The following is a 16,276-nucleotide window of genomic DNA, read 5'->3' as shown; positions in this document are numbered from 1 at the left end:
TCCAATTTTTATCCCGCCCAAATTATTGGAATTTTTTTTATAAAATGATTATTTATTATAACTTGCTAATATATGTCTATTTAATATATATTAATTATTAATTTTAAAAATAATAATTTAATGGCACTCACAGATTTAATCTGATAATAAATGCATCTGAATAAATTTGAGAGGTTTTAAGTTCTATTCCTCAAATCCTCAATTTCCATTTCAAAAAAATAATAATTTAATAGTAGAGCAATACAAATAGAAAGTATATCAGAAAAACCAATATAAAATCAATTATTTAACTATATTAATAATATTTTCTTAAATAATATATATAAAAATGTTTATGAAAGCTAGAGTATAAACTTAATTTATATGTCATAATAGTATAAACTCATTATTCAATCATAGTGTAAAGGCTGTCCGTGGGATTGCACCATGAATTATATGATTGAATTATGTCATACTCGTGGGATTGAATAATTAATTTATATGTATAATAGTATAAACTCATTATTCAATGACGTATAATAATTATACCCCTCTGTTATTATTAACTCATTATTCAATTATAGTATTGAGTTTAATTTAATTAGACTCCCGATTATTATAGTCCGAACTTAAAATCTATATTTAATTCAGTACTGATGATTGCCAGACCTTTTTTATTCTGAATAAGACCGAATTCAAGAAAACAAAACTGATCCAAAGTCCATAAAACCCCCTTAACGGACCGATCCAGCATCTCGGATCTTGATCCAGACACGCAGAGTAGGCCAGGTCAATCGCGAGCCCAGATTCAACGGGAATAAATCCAGTCCGTGACGTGAGACAGGATAGCAAGTCCAGTCATTTCGCAGCTCTACCCGCATACGCCCCGGTAGAATTAAATGGCCGTTTGGCGTGAAGAGGGTCTGACACGTCCGTACGTACGGATCTGGGTGATAGAGACAGATGACACTGTAACAGAGAGACTGTTAGACGTCACTAGCAAACAAAAGAAAAAAGGATAAAAAGAATAAAAGGAAAGGAACGTCTTTCTCTCCGTCTAAGCTTATATTCATACTGTAAATCCTATTTTTTAAATCTCTGTCTAAGCTTATATTCATACTTTAAATCATATTTTTGAAATTTCAGAACATCAAGTACGATAGAATTGAAATGAGAATATTAATACTGTAAAATTGAATGAGAGAATGTAAATTCTTGATCACACATTATAAAATTATAAAAAATTGTAATTATATATATTATTTAGTGTGAAATTATTATATAATTTAGATTAATAATTTTAAATTAAATAAAAAAAATTTAAAAACTATTTATTTCTAGCTAGCCAACTTGAACCACGTCTATGAAGCTAGCAGTAGCAAAATCATAGACCATCCCTCAAATTTAAATTTATCAAATCAGACTAGACATATAGCAATCGATTTTCACCAATATTTTAGAAGTTAAATAATTATTTTTTTAAATGATAAGTTAATCTTAATTATATTAGTTTGAATATCTTAGAAAAGAAAATGAAAATATCATATTAATCCTTTTATAAATTGTTTTAGTCCAATTTTATAATAATGATTATTGTTATTATTTGTTTATATCGATTTCTAATTTTAAAAATAAAATGGTATCTATTTTCATAGAATAATGTTCATAAATACAATTTAGGAAAATATAATTTTATTTTTATCATATTAACTTAAATAAATAAAGTTTGTTATATTAGAAAATAAAATATTAATTTTGACTAATTTGACTAAAAAATAATTATTTGATTATAATTAAAATAAATTTTTAAAATTGCGATATTCTTAATAGAAATTGAAAATTTTAGAATTTTTTATTATATTTTATGTCATGTGACAATAATATTTATATTTCCTAATAAGTAATAAATTTTAAACAATATTTTCATTTATTACCCATTTTTTTATTAAATAATTATTTTTAAAAATACATTTATATTCATTAATTTTAATTTATAAATATATTTTTTTTCAAATATATTTTCATCAAGTTGTAAACTAATTTTTTTATCAATATACCCAGTAGCAGAAACCCTCCCAGCCCATGGCCCAAATTATAGGAAGCCCAACCTAAATTCCCTTCCCACTCTCCACACCACAAGCCCACAGCCACAGCCCCTTTCCCACTCTCCACATCGGACATCCCATCTCCCCCACTTCACAGCCACCATCCACCATCGTCCCTTCTCCTTCACCCTTCTCTTCCAGCCCTTCTCATCGGTGCCGCTATCGTCCCTTCTCCTCCAACGCTTCTCAGCGGCGCGACCCAGCCATCATTTTAATCGAAGCATCAGCAGGTCGACGGCGAAGGAAATCGCAGCAGGTATGAGAACGCCATTTTGAATATGGTCTTCAATTTTAATTGATTGCTTTAGATATTGTTGGATCTGGTTGTATATTGACTTCCATATCTGAATGAATTGGAATTTGGTTGTATGTTGTTGAATCTGGTTGTATGTAGCAAGTGGAATCTGGTTGTATAATATACTGATTTTTTGCGTAAGAGTGAATATAAGAGTGAGGTGATTTGGGTATTTTGCAATGCACTGGTTGTTTAATACACTGATTTTAGTCGATCTTTGTTTATATTTTTTTTTCAATTTAGTGGTTTGGGTATTTTCAGTTGATGAATTAGTTCGAATTATGATTGTTCAGTCATCTTATATGTTCATCTTGTGTTGATGAATTTGTTAACATGTGTTATTGTTAAACTTTTTGCTATTGAATTGAAACAGAAAAATTGGGTTCAGTCGAGTTCGGGTGGTATGCGAGTATTATTAAACGGGTCTGGGATGGGTTGGCTTATGCTTGCACTGAGTATTTCATGCATCTACATTTTTGGTATGGATTTGCCGCAAATGAGCCAGAATTTGATTGGTTCACGCTTGGCTCATTTTGTAAATGACTTGAACCGACTCAAGCCTGGTTGGCTTATGCTTGGTTGTTTTATTAATCAAGTTTTTTTGAGTGGGTTCTTATTAAGCCTTCATGAATAATTTGTTTTATTGATAACTCAGAGGATTAAAACTCCATTAGAAGTTTTTATTTTAGGTAGTTAGTTTAGGCTGTAAAAATATTAGTATTTATAAATTTATTTTTATCAATCCTTAAACAAGCTATGAATGAGCTGAGTGATGAGCTTCTAGACAAACTTAAACAAAATGAATAGAGCCTAAACAAGCTGAGCACAATGAGCTTAAGCAAACCTTTTCTAATTTAAGTCTCGAAATTGCCTTCACCAAGTCAAATTTCCATGTTGTTCACAAACAACTTGGTCTATTTGCTGCTCTAGATTTTTTAAAAATGTGTGTTTCTCTAATCATAGTCTTTTTTTTTGTTTGTTGTGCGGCACAGACGATTATGTATGATTGTGCAATCTGGCTGGCACAAGATATAATAATTGTTTCTAGACATTTGAGCTGAATAAGATTGTACTGCAGTTTTCTTGTTTTGAATGCTGTGCAATATCATGCTACGTTTTGGGTGTTTTTGGACTAGACATAATCGGAGGATAGTCATCTTGGATAAAAAAATTTAAATTGGTGGCTTTTATGGATTTAGTTTACGTGTTACAAGCTTATTTTCGTGGAGCTTGAAGTTTGCACATACATTCTTATTGTGTGCTTGAACTGGTCATTTGTTGTCTTAGTTGCTTTTACATTGCGTCGTGGGATATGAAAATTTCAGTGGGATCTTAGTTGTGCTAAAAGATTCAATAAGTTGTGCACATGAATACGGTAATGGTTACCATTTCTTTGTCATCATGTTGATATTACTTTATAGATATATATTTTTGTCTCCACAAGGTAGTGGTTTTGTTTTGCTATATCAATTAATGTTTCTTTTTCTTTATATCCAAGTAGGATGCTATTATTTTCTTGTGTAATTGACTCTCACTCTCTCTCCCCCTCTATGGTTTAGATTTTGTGAAATATGTCAGGACAAACCCAGCGCTTAAATGTAGTTCCGACTGTTACTATGCTTGCTGTTGTTAAAGCTCGCCTTATTGGTGCTACACGAGGTCATGCTTTGCTGAAGAAGAAGAGTGATGCTTTAACTGTGCAGTTTCGTCAAATTCTTAAGAAGATTGTCAGTACAAAAGAATCAATGGGAGATGTTATGAAAGCCTCTTCATTTGCGCTGACTGAAGCAAAGTATGTTGCTGGTGACAACATCAAGCATGTTGTCCTTGAGAACGTCCAAAATGCATCTATTAAGGTTCGATCCCGGCAAGAGAATGTTGCTGGTGTGAAGCTTCCCAAGTTCGAGCATTTCTCAGAGGGTGAGACTAAGAATGACCTCACAGGATTGGCCAGAGGTGGTCAACAGGTCCAGGCCTGCCGTGTTGCATATGTCAAAGCAATTGAGCTTCTTGTTGAGCTTGCTTCGCTTCAAACATCATTTTTGACACTCGATGAGGCAATCAAGACCACTAATCGGAGGGTCAATGCATTGGAGAACGTTGTGAAGCCAAGATTGGAAAATACTATTAGTTACATAAAGGGGGAGTTGGATGAGCTCGAAAGGGAAGATTTCTTCAGATTAAAAAAGATACAAGGTTATAAAAAGAGGGAAATTGAGAAACAACTTGCTGCTGCCAGGCAGTTTTCAGAGGAACAGTTTGCAGAGAAAGTTTCTCTACAGAAAGGAATATCACTAAAATCAGCTCACAACTTGTTGTCTGCAACAACAGAGAAGGATGAGGATATAATTTTCTGAATATGGAGGTTAATATATCTATTCTTATGCTGTGTTCCTTAGGCCTATTACTTGGTGTGGATTTCTATTATTGAAAACCAAGTATTGTTTTGCTTCTTTGCTTTTTGTTATTCAATAAAAGGCTAAATATGTGGATCTATTTATTGTCTTTTGTTTCTTTCATCGCTTTAGATACTGAAAGAAAAGTTTGTTTGCCAATCATTGGCTGGTTGTTTCATCTTATATTCAATAAAAGGTTTAATGTGTAGTTCTATTTATTGTTTGTTATTGCTTTCATCGCTTTTGGTACTGAAGGAAAAGTTTGTTTGTTGGACCAATTCTGATTTTGTGTTTTTCCATTTTGTGACAATTCTTCTATTGGGAGGTTTGCTTGATGGAAATTTTTTTAATATTTTTTTTATTTTTATTTTTAGGGCACTTAGAAAAGAAGTAATCATTGAAATTTTCTTTTTTAATTAAAAGAAAAAATTAAGTTTTTTTTTAAATGGAGCTATTTACTTAGTTTTATAAAACAATAAAACTAAAGAAAATAAATCTAAAATTGAAAAAAAAATAAAATAAATAAAGCTAAAGCATATAGACATTAGAATATGCTCTTTAAACTTTTTTTCTCCATACTTAAGTCATACTACCCTTAATGGGAATAAATCCATATTACGCAATATATCAAAAATATTTCTTTCATACACTTAAAATTAACATTTAGATCAACAAATAACAAAAAAATAGAGGTTCAAATACTTTTCTATGGGAAGAGGGGACCTATTGATGGTTTGACAGTGTCATAGGTTTAATTTTGGAGATCTATTGTGGTCGCAATATAGAGATATGTCTTTGTGGTCGCAATATAGACTTGGAGGGAGGCAAGGGCGTGATGGACGATGCACAATAGGTTGGGCGTAGAATTTATATTGCAATCCGATGGTATCATCTCGTCGTTGTTAGCGGCTGCTGGTGGAGATCTATCGTGCGGTGGATTTTACTCGGTGAAGTTCTTCTCTCACCAATTGTAAAGAAGGAAGAGTAAGCGATTGACCATTATTTGAGAGTCATGGGGAGGGTGATGTGCGGCTGCAACGTGGTAAGAGAAAAAAGAAATGATTAGGGTTGTGTAAGTATAAAAAGTAAAAAGTAAAAGTAAAATTAAGAATAAAAATAAAGAAAGAAATAATAGAATAAGCTCCTATTAACTCCTGCATCAAAATATATCGTTTTGGGTATGAGAGAACTTAAACCTGCAAAATCTTAAAATTGTCAATGGTGATGTATAAGATTAGATTATTGGAAAATAAGACTTGATTAAAAAAATATAAAATAAAATAAATAAAATAGAGATGAAGTAAAGTGAAAATCTGAATAAGAGGGTTTGACTTTGTAAGTATCGTGGGTATAATTATGGACATAATAAAAAATACGAAGTAAGTATTGTAAGTGAAATAAGTACTCAGGAAATACATCCTTAGCCTTCCTGTATCCTGTTATCTAAGAGAATAAAAAAGAAAAATCTAGGTTATCAAACAAAATTTTTTTTTTACTGAATTAAAGAACAAAGTAATAAAAACAAAAAAAATTCACTAGAAGGATAAGAGAAGAAATAGTTCCAATTTATAGTCTTAGCTAGACTTTATTTGAATATTATGACAATCAGATAATTGGTGTTGGATCACTTAAAGTGACCTTCTCAGCTAGCTCCACCTTGAACCCTTCATAAAATGACTAGAGGAACACTTGTTGAAATGGTACTTTCGAACTATGTGAAGTGTGATACTCATTTACGAATGGAAGTGGCTAACCAGACAGTAATTTCAGTTCCACTTTTATTCCTTACACAATAGAAAGTGAAAATTTAGTACAGATAATAGGTGATTTCTCAGTAGAAGCAACATGGTATAATGGTTTGTTTGCTTTTAATTCACATACCACTTCTTTTAAACAATCATAATTTTCCTTCATATTTATTGAGCTGGATTTTCCAAAATTCTCATAAAATTTAGTATTCAACTCATCTCCATATTCTAATTTAAGCACTTGTTGAACTAGAGGTTTACTGACATCCACTCTACACACATTATATCACTAGGGTGTTTCACATCATCATAAATATTAAATTCAATGATTTCCTCATCAAATTACATGGTGAGAGTACCATCATAAACATTTATTTTTGTTCTAGCAATAGATAAAGTCTCCCTAGACAAATATTAGAAGAATTTGAGGATTTATTATCATCTATAGGAACTACTAAAAATCAGTAGGAAATATTAAATTATCTACTTGCACTAAGACATCCTCTAACATCCTATAAGGATAAATAATAGAACGGTCAGCCAATTGAACCACCACACCCATTTCTTTTATTGTACCAACATTCAAAGATTGAAAAACTAACTAAGGCATGATATTCATTAATGCACCTAAATTACACATTGCTTCTTTTTTTTTCACACCAAAATTGCCAATTTTAATAGGAATAGCAAACATATCTTAGTTCTTGCATTTAGTAAGAAACTTTTTTTAGAACACAACAGAAATATTTTCATCTATAAAAACCTTTTGATAACCTACTAGCTTCTTCTTTTTGACGCATAATTTAAGAATTTTACATAGCGAGGTGCCCATTTAATTGCATCAAACAATGTTATATTTACCTCCACTTTGCAAAATTTCTCTATAATCTCTTTCTCTTCTTTCTCTTTTTTTGATTTGGCTGGCCTTTCTGAAAAATGAGGTTTGATTATTCAAGTATCAAGTTCAACTGATACAGGTGTTGGAGCTGATTTATTATCTGATTTAGGTATTGTACTTTCAGTCTCCAAGTCTGCACTTTTGCCCACGGCTTACCTCACAAGATTTATGTAGCAATTCTTTTTCACTTCTTAGTGTAACAACGCTTACATTTTCCCTTGAGTTAACTATTGTTTGGGAAGATAATTCTTCTTGAGACTCTAATTTGTTTAAGGACGTAGCTAGTTGGCTCATTTGGGTTATTAAATTTTAAATCCTTTCCTTTATTTCCTATTGAAATTCTTGAGTGTTAATTGTTAAATTTTTGACAATGTCCTTAAATGACATACCTGAATTTGATGAAAATGCTGATTGTTGTTGAGGTTGTTGAGGATTTTGGAAACAGATTGCGTTGCTCCATAGTTAAAATTTGAATGATCTCTCTATCTTTGATTGTAAGTGTTCAAGCAAGTATCATATTATTTTTGAGGAGGACAAAAAAATTCACCCGTTGCATTTATTTGCTGTTACAAGTTTCTTATAGCAATATCTTATACCAAAATGATCAAATGTGTAAGTTATAATGTAAGAAAAGAAAAAGATAGTTAAGAACAACATAGATTTGGATACATCATGTTGCCGCAATACATCCTATAATCCAAGATTTAGCTGCAAGATTAAATCAAGTCATTCAAAATAATTAAAAACTAATTAAATCAAAATTTGATGGGTATTGAAATCAATAAAAATAAATTTTTGCTTTTCTAAAATAAAATAAATTGTAATAGTAGCGAGTAGAATCGATTCCACAAAAATTGGAAGGAAAGCAATTCAATTGAATAAAGAAAAATGAAACAAAAAAAATGAGAGCAATTCAATTGAATAAATAAAAATAAAATAAAAATAAAAATGAGAGTTAAATGAAAGGGAATAAAAATTAATTCAATAAGAAAATAAACTAAAATAATCAAAAAGCATAGCAATTGAATTTAAGAGAGAAAATATTCAGTTAATTAACTATTAAAATTCCAAATTATTTATTAATAAATCAGTTATAGATATTAAAAATCATTTTTAAACTAATTAAGAGATTTTTTTTAATTAACTCTAACTCTTAAACAATTATAAAAAATTACTTTTAAAATTTAATCTAATTACCGTATTAAAAATTCGATTTATTTATGCTTCGATTATATTCACTTACACCGCTTCTCCCTTTTTATTCTTGGCCATGCCTGATCATAAGAACACTCAGAATCTCTTATCTATTTCTTTAACAATTAATTTAGATATTAATTAGGTAGAATGAACACACTGCACCTAATCATACTCTAATTTCACTTATAGTAACTTTATCATCCTATAAAAAATTAACAAAAAAATTGAAACATAATAAACAATAAATGAAAGTATTTCAATTTTTTGCTGTAGTTTATGTTTAATTATTATAATTTTATAATTTCCAGTGTGTTCGACATTCAATATTTATTTATGTCAAATAGTACAAAGAAAATGTAATTTAATTGGCCCTTCTCTTTTGGCGACGTCAAACTCAAACCCACTCTAAATCCGTAAGGCTAATAAAGAATTTCGGAAGGATATTTATAGTTGTAGCAATCTTAACACATAATTACAGTACACTCTATCAAAAACAATATTCCATTAACAGTATTGAATAAATGTTACAAGTGATGACATGAATACCCAAAAGGTCAATAGTTGCTATAATAAAAATGATTAACAAAAACCCAAGATTTTAAATAGCACATGTAAAAATTACAAAGCATATATCATCAAAATCGGTTTACAGATGAGTTTCTGAACAGTTGAGAGCTTTAAGCCAGAATGGAATGAGATGCAAACCCATACGGCAATTTTTTTTTTTTTTTTTCCCGTAGAAATGGAGATTGTTAAATTGCTCTTCAGTCTCATGAAAGCTGCTTGTACTCTGCCAGCAGGTTTGGAATGTCATCCATTCGAAGCTAAAATCCAAGAACAAGGAGTGTATATGAGAACCAGATGAAAATGCAGATACCTAAGAAGGAAAGCTGAAAGAACGCTAAGAATGAAGATGACAAGCTCATAATGACAAATGACAATGTCCCATCTAGTTTTGATGGTCCCATCTAGTTTTGATGGTTCAATCAAGCTAGCTATCTAAAGGGTTCTCAATTTTTCTACTCTGGAGTTCAAATTATCAGAAAGAGAGAGAATATATATATATATATATAGTATACAACATTCCTAAGCAAAAGAAAAGAATTGAAGTTTTCTTCTAGTACACAATAACATTCAATGCATAGCATTTTAATGGTTTTGGTATAATTTTTTACCCATCACCTTTCTCATAATAATACAATAGTTTATTTATAGCCATACTTTTCCCTCCCAAGGTGAAGAACAAAAGTAAGGCCGGTAACTAACTTTTATTTTCTGCTGTAAAAGTTACCCCAAGAAGATTCAGTTGTTTACGATGAAAATTTGACAAAAAATCGTCTACAACAGCAGCAACAAACAACAAAGAGAATGTATTGCACCCAGGCACATACCTGCAAAGCATTCTTAATATGATAAAACCGATGCGCGTATTTCCCAGGAAAACCAGACTCCATTGAATGCAAATCAGCTCCACCTTTTGCTCTGTTGCACAGAACCACCATATAACCACAAATGACTATATAAATAATGATGCATTTAGGTATTCAATCCCCTTTCCAGCTTCCATGCCATGTGGGGAGACAAATAGAGAATAAACTTTAGCCTGGACACATTTATCAACCTATCTGTGCTGCAGTGCACGAATTATGTATTGATTATACTTGATTTCGCAGCCCATCATTTTGCTCTCAACAAGGCTCAAAATCTTGGCCTCACAAACATCACTCAGCTTGGATCTGACAAAAAGTTGTAGCCACTTTCATTGATTGATTCTAGAGAAAAAACAATTCTATCATTTCATTATAAACACCAGCTATGAAGGCTGTCACCATTTGCAGAAGATTAATCTTAATTACATGGTGTAATGAACAACAAAAAGATATCTTCCATCATTGAAATGGCACAAGACACAAATATATAAACTTAGTACTTCATACCTTGGGTTTTCTTTCTTTTGGTTCGATCCAATATCATTGGTCGCGAATTAAATGAAATTATACAAGAATACTCCATTGTACAGCTGTAAAAGCGTGAAAATTTCAGGTAGATTCGGTTATTAATAAAGCCATATGCATAACTAAATAAATAAGATAAGCAAGGCACAAGTCACATGGATTCTCACCTGCTTCTACTGAAGCCTAAACGAAAGCTCTCTTTTGCAGAAACAAAAGAAGAGTTTCAAATCAAGTACTGAATAACAAAGGTACTAAATCAACAAGAATCTGGTACTTGTTAAATATCTTGCTTCTCATAAGCAGGTGTTGACACTGCAAAAAAGCTGTACTTCAATTCTTGGAGCATGTAACTGCAGCTGCTTGTATATGACGTTTTCATCTTTATTGGTGCTCTTGACAACGCTACAAGCTACAAGCTCCAACATATATGATCAACTTAGAGCTTTATTCCTTCATAATCCTGACACCAAATTGGATGCACGGCACTAAATCCCAGAGCTCCAGGTGCACCTCAGTTCCACTAAGCACATGAAAGCATACCAGTTAAACAGCATAAAGAAAATTAATTCAAACCATCCTAACCCCTCTCTCCCGTGTTCCAAAATAACTGCTTTTTTTGGGTGGAGAGATCAAAATCTATCTATTTCTCTCACTCTCCAGGATGAAAGTAGGTAGCCAGAAAGACTTATGGGCCCAGCTCAATCCAAGGCATATTATAGCATATTATTGACTAATGGAAGTAAAAACAGATAAAAATTTGAACACTGATCACAAAATCAAATAAGTCATACCAAATCAAACCCAAGTAAACCACAGCAGATCAAGTCAAGCTCATATATATCATGCTAGACTCAAACACAACAAATGAACCAAAGAAAGTCCAAAATGTAACATAATAGTGTTAACTCAGCTACACTTCACCGGAGTAGCACATCAAATTATCGAGTAACTGCCCACAGCAAGCAGCATGACAAAGCACATTTTAAATTCATTGTTTCTGCAACAGCATGTAGAAAAACAATCTACAAAATCTTCCAGGTTAAGCAATTAGGTTCTTAGGAGAGTTGCATGATATGGAAAAACTATTGAAGACCATCACATTTCCAGATATTAGTAGGCATTCCAATAATCTCCAAGACTAGGACAATGACATTCCAGAAAACATCAAAAGTGATGCATATATTCAGAAAGATTATATGGTAGGTTTCAAAGTTTTCACAAAAAAGAAAGCAGCAGCAATCAATTAATTTTCAGAAGTTGAAATATGAGGACAAAGGACTTGCCAGTAAAATTCTTCTCTAACATTAAAGCCAATAATTCATATGTGCCCCTGCATATCTGTGGCTTAGTGGAAGACCGTTTTCCTTTCCAACCACTTTTGATAGAGGTCAAATGCCCAATCAGTCTCCCCCATTATGCAGTACTTCTTGATAAGTATCTGAAAGGGAACATGATCAACTGTAAGACCAGAATTCAGTAACTTGTTAAAAAGTTCCACTGTCTCCTTCACATTTCCCCTCATACAGTGACCTTTAATTAGCTCAGTGTAAGTTATCATATCTGGTTCATATCCCCTTCCCAGCATTTCATTATACAAGTGAAGTGCAAAATTAATGTGCCCGGCATTACAAGCTGCACTGATCAAAAGATTGTAAGTAACCACATCAGGAAAAAGACCATAACAAACCATCTCCTTTTTAAGAGAAAATGCACCAACAATGTTTTGTGCTTTTACATGGGCATGTATCAATGCATTGTAGGTAAATACATTTGGTAGAACACCAAAAGATATCATTTGATCTCTAAAAGAAAATGCAATATCAGGATCTCCACATCTCCCATAACCATTAATTATAAGGTTCCACACTTGAGGCTCTGGTACCATTGACTTCTTTAACATACAATGGAGATACTCACTAGCCTTAGAGACATCTCCCTGGGTACATAGCCCCTGAATCAGCATTTTGTATGATATCTGATCAGGAGAAACTCCCATTCTTAACATTACATCATGTATGTAACAAGCCTCATAAGATTTTCCTGCTTTAAAAAGACCAGATATAAGAGTGTTATAAGTGAAGATATCAGGAAGTAATCCTCTTTTGAGCATTTCACAAGAGTAGCTATATGCAAGTTTCACGTCTTCAGTCAAACACAATCCATGGATGAAGACATTATATGCAACAGCATCTATTAGGGTATTCTTTTGGGTCATGGCATCCCAAATACCAAAGGCCTGAATAATATCTCCATTCTTGATACAACCGTCCATAAGTATGGTTGAGGTAATTAAATCTGAGCTTGTTTTCTCTTCATCATCCTCTAATATCTCGCTGAGAAGTTTTTTGGCATCCTCTAAAAGGCCCCTCTTGCAGAGTGCATGCACAAGTATGTTGAAAGTGACCCTATTTGGCCTGATACCGTAATTATTCATCGTGCAGAAAATAAAAAGAGCTTTATCAACATCATTCATAAGACAATAGCCCTTTATAAATGTATTATAAGTGGCACAGTTGGGAGAGGGGCCTATTTCTAACATCTCTCTGATAAGCCAATTGGCGTTATCCAATTCCCCAGTTTTGCATAATCCATTCACCAAATAATTGTGAGTTATCACATCAGGAACAAAACCCTTCTGTAACATTTTTCTCCTCAGCAATAGAGCCGCTCCCAACTTGCCTGCCAAAGATAAATCCCTGATTAAAGTTATATGTCCTGCATAACTAACATCCATAACACGTCCTGTAAGACCCATTTTAAGAGATGGTATGCCTTCTCTGCAAAATAATAATAATTAAAAGTAAAAATCATAATTATTGAATAAGTATAAATAAGGACTCATTTAAAACAATTAAAAAAGAACTAGGTGGAACATTACACAGGTTGTGTTCATAATTACAGGTCCAACAATTCTAATGAGGCAATTCTCTTAAATTTTAATAGCATCTTCAAAAGCATATAAAATAAAAAGCTAACCTCATTGATTTCAAGCGCTCCAAACTACCCTTAAGCATTGCATCCAAAACATTGAAAACAGCCTGTGGATCACCTTCATCATTGCATTGCTTGTTATTTGGAAACCAATCTTGAGTTCTCAGTCCACAAGGATGAGTAAGAGTTTCCATGAGATGGTTGAACGAATAACTAAAAACAAAGCTATCACACCTACTAGGAGATTCACAATATCAGACAAATGCAAGAAAAATTCAGCATTTATTGAACAAAAAGCATGAAAATTAAAAAAAAAAAAAACAACAACAACAACAAAAACTAAGCCTTAATCCCAAACTAGTCGGGCCTATGGATTTTTTGAGTCTAAGGCAGAATGTAACTAAGAACATTGGGTTACCTAGCATTTGGGTCTACAGTGGGTTCGCGATAGAAGATGTTAGCAAACATTTGAGCTGCATTTTGCTTGATGGTATCGATGGTTCGGTCTAAGAAACGAAGAAGAAATACATGTGATGATGTCGATGGTTCTATTAATACCTGAAATAACAAACAATCAATCCGAGAAAAAAGAAGAAAGAGATGAGATGGAAAGAAAAAACTTTGAAATAGGCAATTCACTCACAGCGGCCATCCTCTCTGTTTCAATGTATTCGAACTGGACGAATCCTCTTTGACAGCCGAAAGCAAAAACCCATCTAATCCAGGAAGAAGGGCAAGTCTGCGTTCTTCTTTCCCATGCTATTTCTCTCCCTTTCGCCTCTCTGCGATTCTCCCATCTTGCATTTAAGGCCCAAGGCCTTGTTCAGCTTCTTCTACCATTCTGGGTCTTCGGACCTTAGCCCATCGCTCTGCGTGTGGGTCGGCACAGTTGCCTTTTCTCTTTTATTTTCTTCGGTGTTTGAGAAGAGATTTTATATGAAATATGCTAAAGCTTTTGAAATTTTAAAAAGATGAAATGTGTTGGAGAGAATTCGTTGTCATTAAAATAATTGTTTAAAGGAAACAAAAAAAAAAAAAATTCTTACCACTACTAAACCTTGACTTGCAAATAGGAACTTCTCACAATTCATCAAATCTTAGAGTTGCAAAAAATAATATTCAAAACTAATCGGTGCAAATTTTTTTTTTAAAAAAATATTATTTAATTTATATAATGCGAAAAAATTCATTAATTAATCTCTTAATTTTAAAATAAATTAATTATATAAATAAATTAATTATATAAAAAATCTATCATATATTTTCGGAAACTATTTCAATAATAATGAGCTCCGCAAAGGTCAATATCAAAATAAACTTAAAGAAGTAGAGTTTATAGCCTTTGCATTATATCATTGTCCTTTACATATACTAATTAGAGAAAATCTATTATAAATACCAAACAACCATATTAAATTTAATCTCTAAATTCCTAAATGTACAAATTTTTAAATTACAAAACTAATTATGATTAGAAACACACATCCATTCTTACAAAGCACAAATCTAAAACTACAATCTCAAAACCCATTCAAATCTGCAGTGACTGAAGACATAGAATTGTAAAACTAAACAATAGTAGAGAATTATTGTTTGGGTAATCAATAATTTCTTTATTGATGCAATGTGTGTATATATACAAAACCTTAGATCATTATGGAATAAGATTTTAAAATATACTGATGTACAGCTGGAGTAACAGAAAAGGGAGAAAAAACATGGGAGATAATGAGAGAAAATGAAAGAAAAATAACTTAATGAAATGATGTCGTTCCATTCTATACAAAGCGGTGCAGTTTTGTTTTTGTTAATGTTGTGTCTTTTCACCTTGTGTGTACCGTTGGCGTGAGTACAATCTTTCATAGTGGCGAGGAGTAGCAGTAGTGAGACCGAGTACGAGAATTGGCTGCGATGAGCAACAACGAATGACAGAACTAGATCAGCAGACTTAGCAACAAGAACCAGAGGGAGTGGCAGAGGGGAGCAAAGAAGCAACCAAAACCAGGGGCAGAGACAACATTGACAGCATGAAGAGAAGAGGGACTATCCGGGAGAGGCGAGAGGCGGAAAATGAGAGGCATGCGGCTATACCAGAGGGAGCGACAGAGAAGCAAATGGGGGAAGAAGGAAGGGGATGGACGACTATTTAAGAGTTGAGATAGAAATGTGACTTGGTAGGATCCCATTCTTAAATTCTAGTGGAATTCAATTAAAGTCCATAATTTTTTATTTTTGGATCGATAAAAACTAAAATTTAATTCTAGAAATTTAATTTTATGAAATTGATTATAACTTAATCCAAATCCTATTAAATTTGATGAAATTTGAAATGAATTTTCATAAAGTTTATATAAATATTATATCAAATAATTTTCTTACAATAATTTATGTCTTTAGATTTAATTAAACTTTATTAATTATAAAAAATGAAAACTATAAAACTAATTTTCTATTTATTTACTATTATTATAACTAGATAATTACATAATATATATATTTTTAATTTTATAATAACTAGACTTATTTTCTCTTATTAGTAATATTATTTATTTTATTATGTAAATATTCAAATCATGAAAATTGATTAATATATTTGTTAACTATTATACATGTATTAAATATAAAATTTTTTATAAGGTAAAAAATTATTTTTTTATTTTATTCTTAAGGATAGTTTAAAAAATGAAAATATGAGTAAAGTGGAATTCAATTGAATTCTGTTTTGAGTTATATCATCCCAAATAATGGAATTCATTTCAAATAAATTTTATT

General features: G+C 31.9%; 2 protein-coding genes across 11 annotated transcripts; one reads left to right on the top strand and one right to left on the bottom strand.

Moving 5' to 3' along the window:
- The first annotated feature begins 2,120 nt into the window (after positions 1-2,120).
- On the top strand, positions 2,121-4,993 carry LOC110619697 (V-type proton ATPase subunit D). The gene is made up of 2 exons (XM_021763237.2): positions 2,121-2,340; positions 3,939-4,993. The coding sequence occupies exon 2, from the start codon at positions 3,951-3,953 to the stop codon at positions 4,734-4,736; it is 786 nt and encodes a 261-aa protein (XP_021618929.1). The 5' UTR covers positions 2,121-2,340; positions 3,939-3,950; the 3' UTR covers positions 4,737-4,993.
- Positions 4,994-9,103: 4,110 nt separating this feature from the next.
- Positions 9,104-14,396, bottom strand: LOC110619473 (pentatricopeptide repeat-containing protein At5g24830). 10 transcript variants are annotated; one of them, XM_043958507.1, is made up of 9 exons: positions 14,148-14,395; positions 13,923-14,062; positions 13,550-13,741; positions 11,857-13,350; positions 10,741-11,093; positions 10,556-10,638; positions 10,240-10,390; positions 10,010-10,100; positions 9,104-9,442 (listed from the first exon to the last, which is right to left on the bottom strand). In XM_043958507.1, exons 1-4 carry the CDS (start codon positions 14,154-14,156, stop codon positions 11,919-11,921), a joined length of 1,773 nt encoding a protein of 590 aa, XP_043814442.1. In that variant the 5' UTR covers positions 14,157-14,395; the 3' UTR covers positions 9,104-9,442; positions 10,010-10,100; positions 10,240-10,390; positions 10,556-10,638; positions 10,741-11,093; positions 11,857-11,918. The 10 variants fall into 10 exon arrangements, with proteins under 10 accessions (XP_043814442.1, XP_043814441.1, XP_021618638.1 ...); XM_043958506.1 differs by having other exon boundaries at positions 9,104-9,495; positions 10,240-10,354; XM_021762946.2 differs by having other exon boundaries at positions 10,240-10,354.
- Between the last annotated feature and the right edge of the window lie 1,880 nt (positions 14,397-16,276).

The sequence above is a fragment of the Manihot esculenta genome, chromosome 7 (genome assembly GCF_001659605.2).
Source record: "Manihot esculenta cultivar AM560-2 chromosome 7, M.esculenta_v8, whole genome shotgun sequence".
NCBI lineage: Eukaryota > Viridiplantae > Streptophyta > Magnoliopsida > Malpighiales > Euphorbiaceae > Manihot > Manihot esculenta.
The sequence above is the reverse complement of the archived record's forward strand: the minus strand, read 5'-3'. Positions and strand labels throughout refer to the sequence as shown.